Below are 25,279 nucleotides of genomic sequence, written 5' to 3' on the forward strand. Positions count from 1 at the left end.
TCCTTCAGTGTAATCTTTGAAAATCATATTCAGTTGATACAATGACAATGTTTAAATAATCCTGACGCTTGACTTACAATCATGATATTTGTACAAACCTGTGACATCAACTTCTTTGGTTTGGAAGCAAAGAGAATGTCTTTCTTCTGTCTTTCCTGTTGTGTCCTCATTCGTTTCATCTTCTTTTGTTGTAAGTGGAATGGTTTGTGTCCAGCTCACTTGTCCATTACAAATAGCTTTTGACAAGGTTGTGATGTTCTGCTTATCTCCATCCGTTACTTCAATCACTGCGACAGAAATAACAGTTTTTGGAGGTCTGGTGTGATGTTATCAATAATGGAGACTTCATTATAACGAGTTCCTCTACAGGCCCAACATCTGTTCAGTAACTTGTTGACTTTCAGCGAGAATTTAGTTGATGAAATCTAGCGTGCAGTGAATGCAACGACATTGATCATAAGGATGGCAGAGGACAGAAGTGTTGTGAGCATTTCTTGTTTGTTCCATGATTGATGAATTGTTTCTTACACGTAAGAGTTAATGTGTGAGAAATTAAATTACAGAATAAAACAATTAAATATAGGAATTGAGACATTATATTAGGGGAAGTTCTGTTTCACTGATCGAGGGCGATGTTTTTTTCCGCCTCACACAAAGCCACATTAAGCATTAGGGCTTAGGACATGCTTACCATTGATTCTTTCCAGCCAACTTAGAAAGAAAACAACTCTTAGTGACTCACTGAGATGCATGCAAAGTCATGGCACTTTCCTGCTTACTATTTTGGAGGTTCTGGGTTCATATCTCGACTGGAACTGGGTTAAATTTTGCGAGTCGACCAAATACGTTGCCAGTAATTGTCCTCGGACATTTACATGGAACCATCCTTACATCATGTATCAATCTGAAATTTAATTTTTAATTGTGTCTCATTTCTTTTTTCATACGCTTACTCATATGTTTAAGGAACAATGTAACTTGCATGGAGGAAAGAAGTATTGCATACAAAATTCTTGTTTAAAGGCCTCGATGTAAAAGGATACGTAGGAAACCTATATGTATATGGAAGAATAATATTAAAGTGAATATTAAACAGTAACAACAAATCTAATAATCTTGTTCATCCAGTAACTAGAAGGGTTACAAGTGCTTGGACAAGAGCTGTACTATAAAATCATACACCCAGAAAATAAAACTAACTTTTAAGCGTTGGTAATCTGCTTTCCACCAGGGAAGCCAAGAGAAAAATGTACCGTATCTGGAAACAAGCCGTCTTGCCGTATGTGAATTCTGCTATGGTTGAAATTGGTTATATAAGTACTATACCTTCGTTTTAAAACTTTCGTCCAAACTAGCATAATTTTTCAATTCTTTTATATCCCTGCAGTTTTAGTGGTCTGATGGTGCACTATGCAAAAAGCCAGACCAAGTTGTTTTGTAAGTTGAACAATGTGAAAAATTAAGTTGATGTTACCGGTTACAACTCGTGTGAGTAATTTAGGATGTGAAACATGATTACCCATCATTCAACAGAAACAGCAGTTGCGACCCAGTATCACACTGCTAGTGCATGGTGAGGTCAGGTTTGAGTCGTTAATTCTTTTAATCCGTTTGATATGTGCTTGAAACATGTGTTACATCTGGTGAAGTGCTTAAAACGAAGTAAATCCTAATAAATGTGTGTTGTGCTCGTTTGTTTATAATGTCCGAAGTGTCTGAAGCCGCGTGTTGTGTTTCTAACCTAAAGGAAATTTCCGCATGTGTCCTGGGCTTTAAGTGAACTTGATAATACGAGAGGCAGAAGCGAAAGGTAAGGAGCTATTCTTAGTTAGTTAAACATTGTTTGTTAATGAACTTCCTTTGTGATGTTCGAAGACACGGGTGTTCAGCTGTCAGGCGAAAACTGCTTATAATGTGCCATCATTTGCCTCAGCACAAACAAACCCACGCGCGCACACAGTGCAGATTACTGTGCTGCCGAAATCTTTATGAATGCTTTCAATGTTTACGGTCACAGTATTATGAAATTATTAATTGTTTTAGGGACTAACGTAATCTAGACGCTTGTGTACTGCTTCTATTACACCTGAACGTTTATTTTGTTGATGAAAGACTCGGGTTCCAAGCCGTGTCAGGTGGCTGAATGGTGAATCACCACATCCTGTGCCAACGTTTCAGTAGCCGCGAAAGTTTATTTTGTTGCTTGTTTTCTTAATCTTATATAACATACTGTGTGTTGTATGTAGCGTGCAGTGTGTTGAGTCTAGTGGTACCTGTGTATGATGTCTCATATAAGGGGCAGATGCTAGCAGTTTATTTTTTTAGTTGTGTACGGTGTAAAATTATTCGTATTTTTTTGGGATGCTACGACAGCCTGCTCCCGCTTTAATTTTAAAACTACTTATTTTTAATGTCTGTACTGTAGTCGGGATGAATCTGTGCGTCTGAGGACCGTAAATGGCAAGGCAATCAGAGGATAAACATTATTTCCCAGCGGAAATACTTTATGGCTAGTTGTCTTATTACCCGCGTAAATAATGTCGTTTGTTTACCTTCTGTCTGGAAGCTAGTGACGTTGGCAATACGCACAGATTGACCTCAACTGCAGAAAGGAGAACTTGAGTAATGGCTTAAGTCCCGCTTCGCTAGATGCATCACTGGAATCTGTCACAATATCTGATTCAGTTTTTCTTGCTTTACTATTGAGGCCGACTAGGACTTCGTTTCCCAAGTATGCGCTTTCAAGACCGTGCTCACAAATATGACGAAGTTCGTTTGGTCCCATTTCACTAAGCTTCTTTTCAAAGAACTCTTTCGTGTCTTCTGTTTTGAATGCGACATTTATTCGTGTTGTGGCCAGATTGTTTCTGCGAGATTCAGAGCATGCGGTAACGTGGCAAACGAACAATGGGGTGTTCATAACTTGAACGTATCTGGTTCGTACAGAATCTCTTGTAAGGTGATGACTTACGTATTAGAATGAATTTCTACAACTGTGGTTCCAGCCTTTCATCAGAATATGGGATGTTGTGTTCCCTAAACAAGTTGATCATCTCACTCTTTGTGGTGTTCGAATGTGGTTCATTTTCTGTTTGTACAGCACGTTCGATACGGCGCGTTATCTACTACTGTTACCGAGTAATTCCTGTTTTTTAAGACGCAGATTTTTCACATTTTAAAATATCTGAAATAGGGGTGCGTCTTACGTTTGATGGCATCTGAGAATTCTAAAGAAGTACGGAAAATCAGTTGTTTTTTCCGGCCGACGTGTACTACTTTTGGATACTGAAAGACGCAGCTCCTAAGGAGTCTGATCACCAGATTAATAAGTCCTACTAAATGCCTAGGCATGTTCATAATTTCTGAAGAGTCTTTGAATTGGAACATGCCGTAAGGCCATATCTGCAAAAGGAGAAGAATAATACAGGGAAGTTTAAGTACGCGTGCTAAGTGAAGTAGATGTGTTAGCTGACTAACTACGCACGTTCTGGTTGGTTAGGACCGAACGCCGACAGTAACATGCCCCGCAATGAACGTAGCAGTCAAAAACACTGGCTTTTACCGGAAGGTCCCGGTTTCGAAACTTTGACTCCGAGACCACATACATACCAGTCACTCCAGACAGATGCTGGAATAATGCCGTAAAATAGACTACGGACGCTTTCACCCACGTCCTTTGAAATTCTTTATCCAAAACCACCTTTCATTTCGTGTCTTATATTTAAAATATTAGAAAAAGCGTCGTTAAGAAACCCAACAACAAATTAAAGACAGGACACTGAGCCTGTTCCAACCCCCTGGCATCTTTACAACGTATCACTTGTTAAATTTCAGGTTCCCACGGCAGTGAAGTCGTAGGTTTTCTGGGTGGTAACGCCATGCAGACTTATGATAGACATCAACGTTTCTGATAAACAAGTACAAATGGCGTTTATGTCCAGAGGACCAGCACTGACATACTCCTCTCAATGTTGTCCTCTTCTCCTTCTTGGTCTTCCAAATTGCCACTTTCCACAAGGATTTGCATGCACCCCACCTAACATGTTGCTCTGCAGATCATCGTTAAATTAATGCGTCTTTAAACACACTCCATAAAACAAGCTGGTCATACAGTTTTTATATATAGCGTTAATTAACCTAAGTATCAATCAATTCCGAAAGAACTATCATGTTTTACGGACCGTAACAGCCAGCATATTTTTGTTCTCAACATGCAGTCCGACAGGTGGGTCTATTCAAAAGTACAAAAAGACTTATGTCGGGTTGTGGGAGGGGCGGGGCAACTTATAAAGTACTGAAGGGAAAGCGAAGCTGACACAGATACTGTTCAGAGCCATAACCTTGAAGGTTTTTTTCCAGCAACAAAACCGGTGAACTTGTAAGTACGCAAAAAGAAGGCAGCGATAGATCGGCAAGTTGCATAATTACAAGGCATTAATTTAATCAACATTCTTGACACACAGAAGCTTGCATTACACAAACAGCCTTTGTTTATTTTAATGTTCCCGTCTCTGTAAGGTTTCGAGCAGGTTTTAAAAATTAGCTATATTAAAATTACTCTTCTGCGTACACAATAGCTATGTTGGTATACTTGGCGATATGAAATTGCGCTGCAGGGGTTGGTCATATCAAATTTCGTGCAAATTTGTCATTAGATTCAGAATTATAAGTCTGGCTGTAAATGATTTCATGGCTTTTGGGATATTCTCTTGGCCTCCTAACGTTCTCAGCCGGCGTTTTGTTTGAACTGCATCCAGAGCATCCGGTATTAATAGCCTATATTACATTTAGAATTTAGCAGACGGATTTAATTTAACCATGCATGTTGCAAAATTTACGTTCGTGTGACAATATGAATTACTAACTCCATGGAGCAGTATACTTCTTGAAAAAATAGTAGTGCTATAATATTTCCCTTCTTTTACGAAACCAGAAGATTTATTCCCACTGGTACTGATTGTGAGCCAGACTAATCCAATCCACGCAGTTTCACCCTATTTCCTTAAGATATATTCTAACATTCCGTTCTATGTCTAGGTCTTCCAAATGGTCTCGTCTCTTCAGGTTTTAAGATCGTAATTTTCTGTCAGTCTTTCATCTCTCAAGCGTATTACGCGCCTCGATAATATGATTCTTTTTGGTTTTGTCATCTTAATAACATCGGTGAAGAGCAGGCTTACAAATTTTGGATGTCCTCATTATGAGATTTTCTCCATGTTCTCAAACTCAATCTGTGTCATTCCCCTAATATGAGGGCTCAAACTTGAGGTAAGATTCACATTTTAATGTGTAGGTACGTTTTAGATATGAGGTGGGAAGATACGAGATTCGGATGGAATTATGGCATGGATTGGAAATCAATAGATTATTTTCTGGCGAGTTTGCAACGAAAAGTTGCAAGTAAGCTCTTATTAGATTCGCCATACCTGCCTTGAGAATAGCTGATGATCGGATTTACGTGTAAGTTTATATCTGTGGTTTTGTAGTAGATTCCACTCTTGGATAAAATCGGGCGCTGGTTGAAGACCTGGATGTTTTTATACGAGCGTAAATGTCCTTGAAAAAGTGCAAAGAGACGAGGGAGAGACGGGAATCAGCCACAGTTACCACGCTTGGTAGTCAGGTCGAGACCTCTGTGACATCACTGGCGCTGTTCGAAAAAGTTTCGATGTAACAAACAGCCCACCATCATCGCTTACGCTGTTGAAAGGGTTCATTTACGAACTGAAAATTTAGGTGTAATAAAAAAAGCGAAGACACAAGAATTGTTTCGCTCTGCTTACATATCCCATCTTGTTTACTCAAAGAATTCCGACGTATCAGGTCGATTCTGTTTGTCTTACCGAAGTCCGCCGGGTTGTAGTGCGTGGGGCAGTGCAGGCCGACAGACGACAGGAACGGGACGAGGTTCTGGGTCGTGCCCTGGTACACGCAGAGGCCCTGTGATACGATGTAGACGTGGTCGAAAAGCTGGAACAAGGACGCGCTGGGTTGGTGTATCGTGCACACTATGGTGCGACCTTGCCTCGCCAGTCTTCGTAGCAGTTGCACTACCTGCCTCGCCGTCACGTTGTCCAGACCACTGTAACGCAAAACAGAACGCCTGGAGAGGTGAACGTTCTTTCACGACTAGGTCGAAGAGTCGAGTAACTGTCCATGGTGGTCTCTTGAGTTGTGACGTTCTGTGGACTTATACGTCGGTACAAACACCTTGGAGGAACATACTGCCCCCATCTCCAGCTCCAACTCAGGCCACCATCGACATCTTCAGTGCCGTGAGAACATTAAGAAATTCCCTGAGCGAAGATTGATCGCCGTCATCTGTTGAGTTCAACATTTATCCCTTTCAAAATCCAGATGAATCCAGTCCGAATCTTCTCACTCATACATTTTAATGTTATTCTTCCATCTACGCCTGCATCTGACAAGTTGCCCCTTCACTTCAGATTTTGCCACTAACATTTTACATTGTTTACATTACTGTGTTTAACAGAACGTATCGACATGCCTACTACACGTTTACTGTTAATCGGTGCCTAGGTTAAGAAACGCTGACATTGCTGTGTTACCTTGTGGGTTCGTCCAAGAAGAAAACAGGTGGATTGTTGATTAGTTCGAGCGCTATCGACAATCGTTTCTTCTGACCTCCTGATAGCATTTCCGTTCTTGTGTTCTTATTTTCGAAGAGACCCAAATCATTGAGGACCTCGTGGACCTGCAGACCACACAAAGTTACATATTAATCACATAAAAACAATATTCAGAACGCAATAACTGAGCAGCGTCATTCTTCATAAGCTCATAGTCGCTTGTCTGATCAACAAATTTCCCGTCTATCATGGAAGCGTGAAGTGCATTACCGCGTTTTTAAGAGCTAGCTACTGGACCCTGGTCTGACCCAGTTGTATCCAGCCCACACTCTCATTTCCAATTGTCTAAAATCCATTTTAATATTATAATTCATGCCGTAGTCCCTAAAATGACCATTAACGCTATCCTTCCATCTAAGGGTAGGTTCTACAAATGACCTATTCCCTTCAGGGTCCATTGGTGGATTCTTGTTTAAACGGTAATAAATTTCCTGTTTCCGCCTGAAGGTCTTCTGATCATATTCAGCACTTTATAATCTACGCAGTTGAGAAAAAGAATCATTAAACAGCTCGAGATGTATGTGGAAGGAATAACTTTTTGCGATTCCTGCAAATAACCAATTGACAGTGTTTCGACGTCGAATTACCATTGTCTGAAAATTATGAACTCAAATACAAGACTCAAGATCGGTCTGTGAAGGCAACATTGGCAACTTTATCCCTGGAACACTCGTTCCTAATCAAGGGTAAAATATGAACATAAGAATACATTTTCGAGGGAAGTTATTATATAAATAGTATAAATGTCACGGTCTTCACGTAAAATTGGCGTTACAAGCAATGAAAATGACGCCGAGGACATTTTGCAGAAATGTTTGGGTCGGTATACTTGCAAGCGATCTGTGTTATTAGTATTTTTATCATATTCTGAGTTGTATAATGCTCGCCTGAAGCTATTGCTTTTTTCTGATAAAATGTATTATTATTATTATTATTATTATTGCGTAATTGTTTGTAGGACCACTTCAGAGACCTGAACACAGGTGGGAGGATAATGATAAGATTGATCTTAGAGAAACTGTGTATGATTGTGTGGTACAGTTGCGGGAGTTTTGTCAGACCAGTAATGTATATTGAAAGCAGAGAAATTACTGGCAGTAGGATGAGGTACTATCCCATTTTCAAGAAAGATCATTACCGCGTTCAACCTGCGTTTCTCTGGCGTGTGACCTGGAAGCTTCAGTCTGGCTGCAACCATCATGATCTCTTGAACTGTTAACAGTGGCTGGATTAAGTCTTCTTGGGTAATGTAGCAAGAAAGTTTGTGGAAGATGCGGTTGTCTCTCGACTCGCCATTTGTGCACAGTGTTCCAGTCACTCCCAGAGTCCTGGTGACATAAGCAAGCAAAGTGATCAACAGCACACACAAACTGTGTTAATCGTGAAATACTTTTTTATACAAATTATTTGCAGTTGTAATGTAATAAGTATCTTCATGGAGCAGAGTCCTCAAGAAACTAATTGTAGCTTAATTGGTCAGTAAATTGTTCGCCTCTTACGGAACTCAAAAATTCAAAACCGATTACAAAATAATCCGCCACTGGACCCTGTCCCGAATCAGATGAATCCATGTATATCAAAATAACCTAATTATTTAAATCCTTTTTAATATTATCCTTAATCTACGCATAGGCCTCCAAAGTGGTCTCTACACTTTAGGTCTTCCGACTACTATTGTGCGAGCATTTCGAATATCTCCCATGCGTACTACATTCCCACCCATTCCACACTCTTTGATTTCATCAACCATATTTGGTGCATCTATATAGCTATAAAGAAAACCTAAAGAACATGACAGTTTGGAAACACAATGTAATATGTAATTTAATTACTTTATTATCAAATGACATCTATTAACAGCGAAAATAGCCCGTTGAAATTCAACGGAGAATGATTTTTGTCTCCTTCCCCCTTTTATCCTATATCCATTTCCTTAATCGTTCACCATAGAACAAATCTAATCCTAAAACCTGCCTAATAATTGCGGCACTTGTAATATAGAACATTTGCCATGTAACGTCATTACTAAAATCTTTTCGGCCTCTGTGAACGCAGCTAAACATTCATCAGACATAAAACTAAGTTACAGTCAATAAAAAATGCAACTGTGTATTGTAATGAAGTCAGTATGATGACCTGAAACTTCACATTCATCTGTGACACACAGTTCAGGGACAACCTGTAAGCCCACGCGTTAAACTGAATGCGAATGAATATTCTAATTCAATCGTGATATCTTTCCCATATTTTATGCATGTGACGTAAATCTTGTATCAGACATAGTAAATGACTTACAAACGGTTACACTTTTTATAAGCAAGTGACTACATGTTCGAAGAGATTAAAAAAAACATAAACACACTCTTTGTCTCTGTGGTCCATTATTATCCTTCATTATACACTTCCACAGCCACGGTGGTCTAGCGGTTAGAACGCTGGCCTTGTAATCCTGGGGTCTCGGGTTCGATTCCCGGCGGTGCCCGAATTTATAACTTGTGTTGGGCAAGGCCGTGGTCTAGCAACACGGAGTTTTCCTCCGGGGGGCTTCCCCGGTTTCTCCGTGGCATCCCAACAATTACTCCATTCACACTCACACAGAAGAAGGCAATGGCAAACCACTTCTGGATCATCTGCCAAGAACGTATATGAACAGGTCCCAGTCCGAGAAAAGGATGGAAGGATCCAGTTCATATGTCAGACACAACACTAAATAAACAATAAAAAATACACTTGCATAACGGTCTCGTACTTAGAGGTTCTCAAACCGAAATTCCGTACGCATTTGTCATTTCTTTATTTTTTTAAACATTATAGGTCCACTTACATTCCATCTGTTTCATTCTTCTTTATATAATCACACATAGTAATCCTATTAGATAGAAATCGCAAGTTAAAAAGTTCGACTTTTGGTAATTTTCTCCAGTTTCCTGTAACTTCATGCTTCTTGTGCCCAGATACTCATCTCAACTCCTTTCTCCTTTGTCGTCTCAGTCCACACACATTCTAGTTGCCACACCTGTCAAGTCTGCAGTAGCGACATTCATCTGTTTGGCTTACCTGTAGCCGGAAACTGCGTTCAAGAGACTGCTTTTGCCGGCTCCAGACGGCCCCATGATCGCGGAAAGTTTCCCAGATGCGAACTTCCCGCTCACCGACTTCAGAACACATTTTTGTAGACCTGAAATGTTTCATCCAATTGGATTATAATATTCATTTGCTCCTTTTTCTTTGTTAGCGGACTTCAGATTTTTAGAGTCTTTTTATATATTACAGTTTTTTGTATTATTGTGGTATTCTAACTGTATACCAGGGTTCAAGGTTAAATTATAGAGATGAAATCATCATGTTCCTCTGAAACGGTGTATAGTCAAAAGTGTACACTGTGCGACCTTATAGACCACAGGCTACATAACATCATCGTAAAAGCCTCACCTTCAGTAGTAAATTTAACTCGCCAACCATGGCGTCTCAGTTTATCAGTTGTAAAAATGACGAATATTAAACGAATGTGGTTGCAGGAACGGGAACTGGTGTGGTTTGTGATAGCGTCACGGAACTCACGTACACACGCTTACAAACATTTCCAGGTCGATTTTTGATTACATGCAATAGGATAAGGATCGTGTTCAATCCCTAAAATTAAACCAAAAATTACGATGAACTTATGGTCGCAACCGATTTGACAGCGAGAAATAAAAGCATTTGGAAATCAAACGAAATAAATATTTTAGAAAACATCAATGTTTAAAAAGTGTTAAAATGTTTACAACTGTTGCTGATATTGGTCTCTGTTAGTTTGAGCACATAACATATCCCCGTGACACAAAGAATTCCTGGTACGCTGAAAAATTCTGTAAAGAAGTTTCTGAGGGCGAGTGATTACCTCAACTTGATTTACGTCACTTGGCTTCCGTCAAGAGTCACGTGGTCTGCAGAGTGATTGTTAGTCATCAGCATGTGACTGGCTCGTTCGTCTTCCAGCACATACGTACGTAATAATCGTGCAGTTCATGTCAATGCATTGAGAAATGTACTCTGAAGAGTTCGTCAATAAAAATGAGAAAGTTTGCCTTTTTTTGGCCCCCATCCACTATTTGCGTTATTTCTAACGAAGTTCATAAAATTATTGCATTATGGGAGGGCACCTTTGCCCTTCTTTCCATCCGCATATTTAACAAAAAACTGCTTAAAGAAATTTCGTTAAATTTTGTGCTGGACATTTGCCACGTAAATGTAATTTCGGTTTGTATCACTTTAATATGATCCCTGTTTAGCACGAAGGAAATCATCTAAGCCGTAGTTCGTAGAGAGAATGGAGGAATAATTAAAATGTTTATTCTAAAATACAAAAACAGACAGGCCTAACTTTGGATTCTTAGGCCGGGCGCAAACGGAGCCACTAGTGGCTAAACACGACCACAAGTAGTCGCCACTTTATGCAGACGTTTGCGCGGGATAAACAGTGGTCGGAGGCAGCCACAAGTAGCGAGACACGGCCACTACCGCAGCGAGTGGCCCAGTCGAGCCACTACGAACGCCGTGTCTGCGCTGAGTCTATTAAAACTCCATACAAAATACAGTCCGCAGCTTGTGGCGGTCACAAGTGCCTGTGGCTAGTGGCTCCGTTTGCGCCTGGCCTATATGTTAGTCACAGGGCGTTTACAACTTTTCCACAAGAAACTGACCTTCAAATTGTATGAAACATGAAGGAATACATATTGTCTCTTGGGTTTTCCCGTTAATTTCTGCAAGTGATTTCTGAGGTATTAATAATATCTCAATGTGAGTACCGAGAAGACCGATCCTTTTCCACCTGCGTCCTGTTTACGGCAGTATTTTGTACATAGTTTTTAAATGACAGGTGATATATTTTCCTGTTACGACAGCAACTGTAAATATCTTAGAACTTTTGATTATTCTCTAAATGTGATTGCGACTGTACAACATTCCAGAAGACCATCTTCATGTCTTAATCTTAACCACAGACCGGAAATCCTTATTTGCGGTTTTCTGGATTATCTTCACCCCATTTTAATTGCACGACATCCAGTCACATCTTGGGAACTGTCTTTTGACGCGGAGAAGACGATCATCTGATGCACATACGGACTTCAGTTTCCACAACATAACTGCGAGCTTCAGCTGCGTCACATTAAGAGGGGAAAGGAAGGTGGAGAGGGCGGATGGGGAACAAGACGGCAAAGAGTCTGTCTGAGGGGGTTTATCGTGACTAATTTCTTTTTCGCCTTTTTCGTTTGGGCACAATCGGTGGTATTTTCATGCACTGCGCTGTATTTTGTGAAAGAAGGAACTATAAAACACTTAGAATGCATTACTTCCACAGCCTCTACGCAATAATTTGAAGTCCAAGGAAGGATTGGGTTGCCATCGCTTCGAGGTTTTACCCTCCATCCCACGTGCGTTTTTTTAACGGGCATCCAGGCTCGGAGTTATGTTGCGGCCACTGTACATCACATCCTCATTCACGAAGATCTTTCTTTTGGGTTTTCTGGGTTGTTGTTTCGTAGTCTGAGCAGACAGCCTTCATCACATCTGAAATATCACTTCGCAGTCATTTGTCTGTGTTCTTTGCGTTAAGTGAATTCAACGAACATACAACGGAAGGCCGTAATCTCTTATTCTGCTGGCATATTTTACTTTTAAAATTGCGCAGGGAATTTCGACTGATTTTGGTATTTTTGAATCTATAATTAGAGGAACTTCGGAAATTTAATTTTTTTCGTATCGGTCCCCTGTTTTACTTGAAAGTGAAATTTTATTTTGTTATCATCCAGGCATGTAGTACGAAAATACAACTGTGATTCAGTAAAATCTGCTCCTTTTTTAATATGGTACATATTTTAGGAAAATTTAAGATTAACTCTTTTGACTCCATCCAGTGTGATTAATTTTGCAAAGAAATTGTAGGGACCGGCATGAATCTGAAAGTTTGTCCTTCGACGGTCGGCCGTGGCGTGTGACGAAACATGGGATGTCGTGATTCAGATTCCATTCTCGTGGGTTTTTCATTCGGGGATGTTGGTGACAAAAGACGGCAGTGTAGGTTTGCAAAGTTGAAGCAGAATAATTGGACGGGGAGAAGCACGATATTTTCAGCCCAGAGATTATAATGCTGACCGACAGGTGAGTGGGCTCAAGGTCAAGTGTTATGATTCGTGACGCGTGCTTCTTGGTTTCAGTAAATGAATTTATGAGGAATACAAAGGACCCATTTGGAAACTGCGTACGTCGGAGCCGATTATTTTCCTTTCGCCGATCTGCGATATGGAATGCGTGTGGATAACATCAACATACCTTTTCCGCTCCATGGTCTCGGTTTGACCGTGAAACTGAGGTCCTTGAACTCCACGTCCATTATGCTCTTGGTCTCTTCAGCGAGTTGCTCAGAACTGGAACAGAAACGGGAAGGTATCAGTCAAGCAACCGTACACAGGCAGCAATGGGCGAGATCAACAAACCGGAATTGTATACACGAGGAAGCAAGAGCAGACGATACCATTCAGTAAGCATCTTTGGTCTTCCCGTTTTGCTGTCTAAAAACGTAGAAATTAAAGTATTGGCCAACAAAACTATAATTTTACCTGTTGTTTTGTCTTGACGTGAAGCATGGCATTTTACGTTGAGGGAAGAACACAGATTGAGGGTATTTGAGAATGAGGTGCAAAAGACCCGACAAGGAAGAAGTTGCCAGCGGCTGGAGTGCCGTATCTTATACTCTTCACTAATTTTTATCGCCCTGATGATGGAGGCAAGAACGACATCAGAGACGTCGGTAAACTTCTACCAGACTAGACGGCGTTACGGCCCAGAAGACAGCCATGTTAGGATGATCAAATCAAGTATGATGAAATTGGCAGGGCATGTAGCGCGCATGGCAGTGACGAGAAATGCGTCTGATATTTGGCTGGAAGGCCCCAAAGGGAGAAAACCACTCGAAGACCTGATATTACAACGGATTTGTAGCGGGATTTTCTGGATACGGCAATGAACTTCCGGCTCACTGAACGGCGACTCTGTTCCATGGAATGAGTTAGAGGTAGTGGATGACTGTGCGTTTAGCCCTTCTCCCTCGCGTGCAAAACTTCCGAAACAGCTTACAAACATCACGACTGAATTGCTTTCACGTCTTTCGCATTCTGGGGATTTATTCGGAAGATGCAGTATTCGAATCTCAGTGGTTTCATGCCTGCCCTTCGTGTCTGCTATCGAAGGACGATACAGTATCTTGAAACATGTCACAATAGTTTTCTCTTTTGTGTCCTTATCTAATCAGCATTCATGATATCAAATCTAAAACTTCTTGACGATGGTGAAGAGTCAATTGAATAAAAATTTCCTTGGATATTATCCATCGTCTAGTAAATATAAAACGTAAAACGACGTTTCGGAGATAGAGTCCCTATCTCCGTCTTCAGGTTCCTACACAGTTGGGCCCACTAGATAGAGCTAATCCCTATCTCCGGAGATAGGGATTAGCTCTGTCTAGTCTATCATGTCTTATCATGTCTTATTCGACACGATAAAACCCACATATTTGAAACAAAGTCTTATTTACACTAATGGCCACGGGCCGGTGATTGCGAACAGCTGCTATGCGCTGTGACGTTCGATTAAGTAGTACGAACAGATTGTGCACCTTGCGCGAACTGGTTCCCGTTACGTAAGCAGATTCATTCCGCGTGAGGAAGAGGTCAGTCTCTTGGTTTCATGTTTTACCTCTTTAGAGGCTACAGTCTTGGAAGAAAGGATAATGAACATCATTGTACGACTTGCAAACTGTTTTGTAAACCGTTCCCAACGAAGCTGAGACACTTACGAGGCAGTCTTCTGCGCAGAAGACTTTGTCAGTCGGACACCGGGTTCCTTATGTTTACATATAGACAGTGACCTGAAGATGGAAGAGTAATATCCGAAACATGTCACCTCATAACATCAAGATGTGGGCAAATGGTTGTGTGGATATGGTGATTTAATAAATATGGAGACAATAAGATTAACTCTGAGTCTGGCATGTTTTAAAACAGTGCACATCCGTTATAAGTTCAAGTAAAGCAATATTGTGGTGGGACACTGCGAGGTGGTTGACCGCTTATCCTTACTCAAGAGACACTCCTACGTTGAACACAATTGAACGTCGAGATGGAAGGGTGACGGTTTGACTTTGCTTATTGCCTGTTTTGTTCACCAGTTTCTGGACAGGATAGGCCTACTTCTGGGGTGACGAACCTCTTTTCGACCTGGTGCCAGACTTAAAAAAAGTTAGACCGTGCGTGCACGAGCGGTTTGGGCCGCAGCGGTTTTTCTGCCGCAACGTGCTTCATTTTCGATGCGGTGCGGTGGCCGCACAGCGCCTGGCGGTAGCAATAGAACACGAAGAACCCTACCTGTGTGCGCGCACGAGCGGTGAAACAGCCGCACGGCGACCATTGGTGTAACTGAATAGGAGAAAAGGCCGGCAATGTACAGTTCGGTCATATCGGTGTACAGTGACAAAAATTAAAGAGAAACTGTATATAGAAGTTTGTGAAGCTCTACTGCCGAACTAGAGCCAAATTGACAAAAAATCTGAATAATTTTTTTGGATAAACACGCAGGTCCTCATATAACTTGTGAAATTGGGCCATCAACAATTTTTGACTTACAAGTGGAGGGAACCAAAATTTGTTTCTACGCTTCTCTCTTGCTCTTAGCAAAAAGCGAACACAGTGACAATCTCAACAAAATCCATAACTCGACTTACCAACCTAGAGCACACGTCAACTGTCTCACAAAATCCAGATCCCAATTGAACAAAAATGCGTTTATTTCACCGTCCGTGTGCACAGACAACAAGAATATTCGGTTGCGGTAGTTTTACCACTGCGACAGTAAAACCGCTCGTGCGCGCTAGCTCTTATAGAATAAATTCATGACTAATTCAGGGTAATATCATTAGATAAGAGGGGGCTTCTTGTGTTACGTTAGGTTGGGTTAAGTAAGGCTAGGTTAGACTTGGTTAGGTTAAATTAATTTAGGTTAGGTTGGGTTAGATTAGTTAAGTTAGTTTAGGTTGGGTTAGGTTAGTTTAGGTTAGGTTGGGTTGGGATAGGTTACGTTAGGTTGCGATAGGTTAGGTTAGGTTGGGTTAGGTAAGGTAAGGTTGGGTTAGGGTAGGTTAGGTAAAGTTAGGTTAGGTTGTCCTTTGGTTTAAGTTAGGTTAGTTTAGGTTATGTTAGCTTAGGTCTGTTCAGATCAGTATGTGTCGGATTAGGTTAGGTTGTGATAAAAGTGCAGCTGAAATTTCGAAATTATAATTTGTCCATTTCTTTTCGCCCTCACATCTTCCTAACTGTAGTTATCTGATTGGTTATTCTGATGTTACGATGAGGTCACTGTTAGGCCAAGGTCAAAGCAAGGTCAGCCCAATAGTTTCCCTTATAAATGTATTTAAATTTCTCAAGGTCACATACTTTCACGATTATTTCTGCCAAACCGTTAATACCTGGTTGACCATACTCATTCCGAAATTAGGTCACGTATAGGTCAATGTTATATGGAAGTCAGGTCAGAATCGCCCCAATAGTTTGCCAGATAAAGGTATTTAAAATACTCAAGGTCATATCTTTTCACGCTTATTTCTGCCAAACCGTTAATAACTGGTTGACCATACTCATGTACGAATGAGGTCACGTATAGGTCAAGGTCATGTAGAAGTCACGACAAAATCGGCCCAATAGTGCGCCAGATACAGATATTTAAAATACTCAAGGTCATATATTTTCAAACTTATTTCTGCTAAACCGTTAATAACTGGTTGACCATACTCATGTACGAATGAGGTCACGTATAGGTCAAGGTCATGTAGAAGTCACGACAAAATCGGCCCAATAGTGCGCCAGATACAGATATTTAAAATACTCAAGGTCACATCTTTTCACGCTTATTTCTGCCAAACCGTTAATAACTGGCTGACCATACTCATGTACGAATGAGGTCACGTATAGGTCAAGGTCATGTAGAAGTCACGACAAAATCGGCCCAATAGTGCGCCAGATACAGATATTTAAAATACTCAAGGTCTTATCTTTTCAAACTTATTTCTGCTAAACCGTTAATACCTGATTGTCCATATTGACGTAAAATGAGGTCACGGATAGGTCAAGATCATATGAAAATCACGACTAAATAGGCCTGCTACAGTTCTTTAAAATTCTCAAGGTCATATATTTTCACGCTTATTTCTTCCAAACCGTAAAAACCTGGTTGACGATAATCATGTCAAAATGAGGTCACGCATAGGTGAAGGTCATATGGAAGTCACGACAAAATCGGGCCAATAATTTACCAGATACAGGTCTTGAAAATTCTCAAGGTCATATCGTTTCACGCTTATTTCTGCCAAACCGTTAATACCTGGTTTTCCATACTCATGTCAATATGACGTCACGAATAGGTCAAGGTCATGTCAAGACCGCGACAAGTTCACGCAAACTGTTTGAGAATTAGTGGCGTCATACTCTTCAAGGTCATTTGATGTACTATTTTCTCACGCATACCCATAGAAAACTGTAGGAATCTGAGTGACATTGCACACATCATTTAGAGGTCATAAATATGTAAAGGGCGGAATATATATTCACTCCCTAATTTTTGTTGGGATAGATTACCTTAGGTTGAGTTAGGTTAGTTTGGGTTACGTTAGGTTAGATTGGGGTGCTTTGGGTTAAGTTAGGTTAGTTTAAGTTAGGTTAGCTTACTCCAGTTCAGATCAGAATGTGTTGGATTAGTTTATGTTGTGATAAACGTGCCGCTGAAAATTCGAAATTATAATTTGTCCATTTCTTTTCGCCCTCACATCTTCCTAACTGTAGTTATCTGAGTGGTTATTCTTATGTTACGTTGAGGTCACTGTTAGGCTAAGGTCATCTAGTTTAAAATTGGTTTTTGTTGATGCCATTATGAACTTCTCAAAGTGTAGTGGTAAATATTTTTAAAATTAGGCATTAACAACATCCTGTCCACGTAACTTCAAGTTTAACATAATTGCAATAACACAACCAACACAGCATATTCAGGAAGGACTTCATTGAATCTGATGAAGAGGATCTGTTGTGATCTTGGATTATACAAGCAAGCTTACCTGTGTTATAAAATAGGAATGTTTCGCACCTCTTTATAACACGCGATACCCTTAGTAGGATTTGAGGTTTTCATGGCGGTGAGTCTGAAGATGGCTGTCTTCTGGGTTGTAGCACCGTGTAGTGTGGTAGAAGTTTACCGACGTTTCAGAGGTACTTGCTGCTTCAATCATCGCCCTGATGAAAGCGTTTGTTTTCAGATGAGTGCACTGGACTCAATCTTACTGAAATGGTCTATATGGACATATCTCGGGTGACTGATTTGAAGAAAATCTTTGTAAACCAATTTGTGTTCCACACTTTGCACACTAATCAGAACAGCAGCTATACATAAAAACAATAAGCTGTTTGCTCTTCGTGAGCAACTTTAAGGATTATAGAAGTTAAAAGTTATTATATTGTAATTAAACACGTGTAGATTTCAGTTACAACCCACTTTCATGTATCATCTGATGGCCCATCCAATCGTAGTGATCGTATGACGATTTGAATAAACAGCGACAGGGACATCAAATTACTTATGCCCGATACGTAGCCAGGGCCCTCAATCACGTCGCCTTGACTGCGTTATGTAACTTTGTAGTTGCATCGGAGATTTTGGCGCTACAGACGAGTTAAGGTATTGGCCTACTCTGTTGTAAAAGTTTGCTAAATTTCATTCAGCGTAGTAGTAACAGCTCTTAAATTTAAATCCGAGCGTTGAGTCATGCACTTCCTGCCGGGAACAGAGAAGTGAAAGTTTCGTTTAACTTTTCCAGCGGACGCGCTGTTTCAGCGGGATTCACATGAGCGCGCACAATAAACGCTGCGACTTAGAAACAAGTGTGGGAAGGCGTGTTGAATATGAGTACAGTCTTTTCCAAAATGAACTTCTGTATGCTTGATTGGGCTTGTTTTTCAATATTATATCCCAGAATTAGCCCGAAGAGACTGAAGAAGACCACGATGAACTACAATTTTTATAGCCGATAACCCGACTGATGATGGAACCTGATCCGCCCGCTGTTGAAAGATTATCGTTAATGACACGAGGGTGGGGATCTGACTGTCTTCTAGGATGTTGCGCCGTGTAGTCGTAGCCCTGATGATGGAGGCAGTAAGCATCTCTGAAACGTTGATCAGTGTCTACCAGACTATACGATGCAACGTTCCAGGTGAAGCCATCTTCATACTCGCCGTAAAGAACCTGAAATTTCACTAACATAAGGATCCATAAATCACCTGATCAGTTGATTAATAATTTATATTAGAACTTCATTTCAGAATGAAAGTAAAAACTCACCTCTCTGAGATGCCACTATTTTTGTAATGGAGTGGTTAGATGTCTAGTTAGGTCTGGTGTTTCTGCTGAATTGCTAATATATTTATATGCGAAATCTCCAACCTATTATCAAGCAAAGTCCCGGCCTGTGCAGATAAGTGTCTACTTTTATGACGTAGTTCCCGAGTGGAAGGGAGACAGACTATTTGCCATTCGGATTGCGCAATATTTTAAAGAGACTAATCGTGAATTTGAAAAATGGTAATTAGACGTGGTAAGTGAACGTCTGCTGAATTGCGTGCAGAAACGGAACGCGTGTGTTTTATTTGAAAAATAGTTACAACAATAATAATTATCATAAGGGTAGGGATGGGATGAAGCACGGACATACGGAATATAGAAGAAAGAAAGTGGTAAGGAGGAGAGGATAAAAGAAGAGCATAAGAGCTCAAGAAGAAGGGCAAGAGAATGGGAAGAGGAAGGAGAAGCTTAAAGAGCACGAGAGAAAGGAGAGAAAAAGAAAAAAAGGAGGAGAAGGAGGGGGGATGTTGAAATGTTGGTGTCCGACGCCTCTCTGATGTTCTGCTGCTTTTTATTTTATTTAGTGTTCTGTCTGAGGACAGGTCCATATGAACAGGATCCTTCCATCCTTTTCTCGGACTGGGACCTGTTCATATACGTTCTTGGCAGATGATCCAGAAGTGGTTTGCCATTGCCTTCTTCTGTGTGTGAATGGAGTAATTGTTGGGATGCCACGGAGAAACCGGGGAAGCCCCCGGAGGAAAACTCCGTGTTGCATGGACCACGGCCTTGCCCAGCACAAGTTATAAATTCGGGCACCGCGTTTGGCTCAGGACAGTCGCTGAGCATGAGCTGAGCAGCGTATTTGTTTCTGTTGCCAGCCAAGGCACACAGCGGAACACGTTCCACACTGAAGCAAGCAGTAATATTTAAAGACGAACCTACAAGAGGGTTCTCTTTCTCTTTCCAGAAAGCGCCAAGACGATTTAATTTTAAAAAAGTCCTTATTTGAATTTCTTTCCGTTCTTTGGGCACATAATATCTGTTGCAAGGTGTCAGTGTTTCGAAGCAAACGGAAGTAGCAAAACTGCGCATGTCTGTCCGTTTAAATGTTTTCTCATTTAAATATCGATAAAATGTTATATCTTACACCCTAATGATAGATTTTAACGAAACCATTTTGTTCAATATGCCAGATCCTATATCAAGGAGTATGCAGTCAATAACATTTATTAACAGATCCATTTACAGTGAAAATTAATGATTCGTAAATCGAGAGGCTGAGTGTATATTCCATATTCCTGGCCTGCGTATATTACACAAGCAACATCTAACTTAAGAAGCATCGTAGCGCAAGCCAGTAAACACCTTCTGAAGACACGCGAGGAATACAGAGAACTATTAAAGATTGCAAACTGTTTCCCAACACGAGTTCCGTGTGAGCGCTCAAGGTCTGGAATAGAATCGTGATGTGATTTTTTATTATACAATAGACCAGTGGTCCCCAACGCGGTGCCCGCGGGCGCCATGACCAAGGCTTTTTGGATGCCCGCGTTGATACGGAAAGATGTTATACTGAATAATGAAGGCCGTTAAACCATGAACATTATAAAATCAAAGCGCAGATCTCGACTTACTGATGGCCCATCTTGACGATTGTTTGCGAGCAGCAACATCATCCCACACTCCCAAATTTGAAAAACTGGCCGATGAAATGCAGTGCCAAACATCACACTAACTTCCCACTTGAGTAATAATAATTGTACTTATAAAAGTACGTATTTTTGATTGCATCGTTAAACGTCGTGTTGTTTTGTGTATTATTTGGTGTCCGTATCTTATTTGTCCAGAGAAAAGAAAATTTGGCTTTTTTAATTGGTTGGTGCCCGCCACGATCTCATAAATTCTCAAATGTGTCCGTAGGCACAAAAAGGTTGGGGACCACTGCAATAGACTGTACCGCACAGAAAACTATGTTCCTCCGACTCAACTTAGCACATTTCTCATCTAATACGTCTTGGCTGTCGCAGTGTTGGATGAACGGGTTACACTGGCGACGTCCAATTTTACCACCGGCGACTTTTTGGGAGCGCGGCAAGACGCCTACCTTTTCTGTCCCAAACGATAGTCACATGTTTATCGTTAGAAAGGCGAAATATGCATATATTTGTGATATCAATGTACTTTATATGTGGTAATAATAGGAAAGTCCATGCGACACTGGTCTTTACCTTGTGGGCCGAAACAAGTAACTCTGAATTAGGAATGACGATGTTTTCCCTGTTAGTTAATTACAAAGTACCGTTCGTTATATGTATATAATTGTGTATAAGACGGGTTTTATAACTGAGATTGATTATTGCACAACAGGATGGTGAAATATATTGTTGGGACACCCGTAATATGTTTCGAATTACTATCCCAGATTCGCATGGAGTGAATGAGTTAATGGAATAACACAGCACTACATTTACAAGTCTTTATCAACCGGTGTTTGCGGCAAATTATAAATGTGAGGTGGCCGGATATAATATCAAATGATGTCTTGTGGGAGATAACAAATCAACCACCGATTGACGAGCAAATTAAGGAAAGAAAGTGGAGGTGGATTGGCCACACATTGCGCAAGCAACTTGGAGCAGTTGAAAAGACAGCACTGGACTGGAATCCGCAGGGAACACGGAGACGGGGCCGTCCGAGGAAGACATGGAAGAGAACGGTGGAAGAGGAGGCTATGGAAGCTGGTAAAACCTGGAGTGAAGTGAAACGTTTGGCTGTCAACAGAACTAGATGGAAGGTCTTCACTGCTGCCCTATGCTCCACCAGGAGTAACAGGAAATAACTAACTAACTAACATGTTATACACTACTTTCCATTGGTGACATACAGCTGACGAGAATTATGGTGAAATAAAACATGTTTGTAACCTTCTACTGTGGTTGTGGTGCTTATGTCATCGGAGAAAACGTAAATACCACAAAGGAGAACCAGCTACACGTCTCGTGAACAGACTGCAGGACAAAACAACAGCTAACGAATGTTTTGCATTGTGTCAAAGTTCAAGTATACGGGAATGGCGATAAAAATTCTAAATCGCATTTATGATTAAATTAAGAATAGATCTGATCGACTAGCTGCCATGGAGTTCAGAATATTTTGCCTTCCGGCTGCAAATTTAAATAATTATGACCACATCAAAAGAGATGAGTTAATGTATCTCACATGAAGGAGGTGAGAAATGCGTACAGAATTATGTTTTGGAAACCAGAAGGGAGACCTATGCATAAGTAAAAGGATAATATTAAAATGGAACTTGAGGAAATACGGTGAGAGGATGTGGACTGGATTGATCTTGTCGAGGACTGGGAACGGTGGCTGGGAAAGATGCAATGAACTGCGGAGTTAAATAAACGACGGGGAATTTCTTGATTAATTGAAAGACTGTCAGCATCTCAAGGAATCTGCTCATCTAGTTTTCTCTTGTTCTGTTCCCTTACCTGCGGAAGAAACCCAGTTCGAATTCCTGCAGCGATACTTGCTGGATGGCGTGTTTTAATTGATTACTAATATTGAGTCTGAAGAATTGACGGAAACGCGTATCCTCGTAGTATCAGTCAAAGGTCAACAAATAGTTTGTCTTTGTTGGGGTCAAAGAATGCCAGGCCCAAGTTGTAAGACTTTATCGAATCCTGTTTTATTTCAATTTGTTGCAAACCTTCTGGCCACTGACCAACTGACATAAATTTTTTGTGTCACATTTTGTTTTGATAACAGAATAAAAATCACCCAAGCCATTGCAATTGCACCCCATTAAGATTTGCGACTTTTATTTCAAACCTTATCTTCATATGGTGAACTCGGTATGCAACGCAGTATGAAGCGGAAAAACCTTACTTTGTATTCGTCATCTGCAATTTAATAGCAAATACGTGATTTCAAAATATGTCAGAGTTCAAATATTATTAACATTTCAAGAATAATTGTGCTTCAAGATGTCTATAGCGCGATCGGCTGGTGTGTATAATTGAACACGAAGGCCAGTGAAGTATGCAAAATCTTAAGAACGCCATTGTAATACACCTTTTCACACTTGTTAATACGTGTAATTTCTCATTACTGACGCCAGAATTGTTTTTGAGCAGATTGTGCACCACGTGTTAAATAAATATTTTCATACCCGCATGACTCTTTGGCAACAGTACATCCTTGAGATACCTTCACATGATAAAATCAAAACAATCGGTTATATATATATATATATATATATATATATATATTTTGCGACGTCAAAAGTAAATACGTCATTGGTATGAAAAAAGAATACTTAGGAGTAGGTCTGAAGAGCGAGTTTGAGGCTACGGCCTTGGCACCAGAAACACTAACCAAGTCAATCTCGTTTTCCAGACAGCCAAGGCAAGAACAATTTTTTTATACGTTACAGGAACAACATTAGGCAGTTCGTTTTATGCGATTGAATATCTTGTTGGCTTTATCATTTTTATCTGTTCTGGGTAAAAACCATGAGCCGGGATAGCTTAGTCAGTATAGTGACTAGCTACGGGCTGGACGACCGGGGTTCGATCCCCGACAGGGGCAGAGGATTTTTCCTCTAGCCTCTGCGTCCAGACCAGCTCTGGGGCCCACCCAGCCTCCTCTACAATGGGTACCGGGGTCCTTTCCCGAGGGTAAAGCACGGCCGGGGCGTGATGCTGACCACTCACCCCCATCTAGTGCCGAGGTCAAGGAAGAGAGGAGCTTTACCTCCACTCCCCCCCAAACGCCTACGTGGCGTATAGTGGGACAAACTTTACTTTACTTTACTTACTTTACTGGGTAAAAACCTTTCACGACTAACGTAAAAGTTAAATCGTGCCACAGACTTCACATTACATACGTGGAAATTCTTTTAATACATTTAGTTTAATACTTTATATACCTTATTTATAGATCTTGAAGAGGTTTATATTTTATGTCACGAACCATTATCATTTTAGAGAAAAAATACCGGGAAATTTTAATCTGAACTCCATATAATTTATTGAACTGATAATGAACCAAAATTGAATTCACTAAGTAGAAATCTGTTAATGAATTTTTGTAGGTATAAAATGCAGGTTGACGGATACAGCCTCCCACCCCTCATTACGTATTCATTCTGTGCACTTAGTTGATATACCCATAACTCATAATAGACATATGGAGTAAAGTCCAGATTGGCCGACCTTCGGTTATCCAACATCCATTCCGACTTATCCAACACGCCGTGTCGGAACGCTCCATTTTATCAATAGTCAACTCAGCATTTAATGTATTCACTTGCTTTAACATATTGTTTTTATTCGTAATTTAATAATATTGTAAACTGAGTTTTAAATTGAGTTGATGTTTCCCCTGTCGTATTATTCAGCCGCCCTTCGGTACCGCCAAGGTCCGATAACCTGGACTGCACTGTATGTGTGTAGGTTTATGTGCAATTTTACGGACAAGTTAAATAGCTACTTATTGTTTTCTGGTCATTAATTATTATCTGTACTGTGTATTCTTCCTGGAATTCGTCTAAGAAGGAATATTCCTGTCGTAGATGGAAAGGAATTAACCCCGAACGTCCATAAAATATGTGCAAATACTTAATGGACTCTTGAATAAATTATAAAGAAGGAAAACATGGATGAAAGGACAAGGGAAAGCTGAGAATGTGTACTAGGTGGATTGTGGTATTCTGGATTGTGATGTCATTACTCTCAAGATGGCTGTCTTCTGGGTTCTAGAGCCGTGTAATCTGGTAGAAGTTTACCAACGTTTCAGAGGTCCTTCATTATCGCCCTTATGATGGAGGCAGCATGGACTTTTGAAACGTTGGTAAACTTCTACCAGACTACACGGCGCTACAAACCAGATGACAAGTCACCTTCGGACTCTCGTCCTTGAGGACCTCAAATCCTACGTCACTGAGGAACGTTGGCCACGATCCACATTTATAACGTCACGGTACTCTGATATATGCTGAAAGTGTGTTCTACTGTGTAACTGTACGTATGCAGCGTATCTGTCATAAATTTCTGACTTGTAATTAGGGTCTTTATTGCATTTGAAATGTACTATAAAGTATCTTATATCTAGGGCAGAAGTATCAGTGTTAAAACCATAATATTTGTAAAACGTGGCAATGTTCAGGTCATCTGAGATTCCGTTAGGAATAGTAGCCTACT

At 40.6% G+C, this 25,279-nt stretch overlaps 1 protein-coding gene across 3 annotated transcripts in view; it reads right to left on the minus strand.

Moving 5' to 3' along the window:
- The window catches only part of LOC110836392 (ATP-binding cassette subfamily G member 4), a 36,822-nt gene that overhangs the window by 6,477 nt on the left and 5,066 nt on the right, over positions 1 to 25,279 (minus strand). For 2 of the 3 annotated variants that reach the window (XM_087357045.1, XM_087357046.1), the window contains exons 2-7: positions 12,966 to 13,060; positions 9,708 to 9,828; positions 7,789 to 7,978; positions 6,570 to 6,715; positions 5,844 to 6,082; positions 99 to 287 (exon numbers count right to left, since the gene is read on the minus strand). In XM_087357045.1, the coding sequence (XP_087213171.1) occupies positions 99 to 287; positions 5,844 to 6,082; positions 6,570 to 6,715; positions 7,789 to 7,978; positions 9,708 to 9,828; positions 12,966 to 13,060 (980 nt within the window). Of the gene's footprint in view, positions 1 to 98; positions 288 to 5,843; positions 6,083 to 6,569; positions 6,716 to 7,788; positions 7,979 to 9,707; positions 9,829 to 12,965; positions 13,061 to 19,070; positions 19,135 to 25,279 lie in introns of those variants that run through there. The other variant, XM_087357047.1, reaches the window with a different exon arrangement.

Source organism: Zootermopsis nevadensis, unplaced genomic scaffold, assembly GCF_977971745.1.
Source record: "Zootermopsis nevadensis isolate Lab colony 2312 unplaced genomic scaffold, Znev_1.0 Znev_ptg000028l, whole genome shotgun sequence".
In the NCBI taxonomy this organism is placed as follows: Eukaryota; Metazoa; Arthropoda; class Insecta; order Blattodea; family Termopsidae; genus Zootermopsis; species Zootermopsis nevadensis.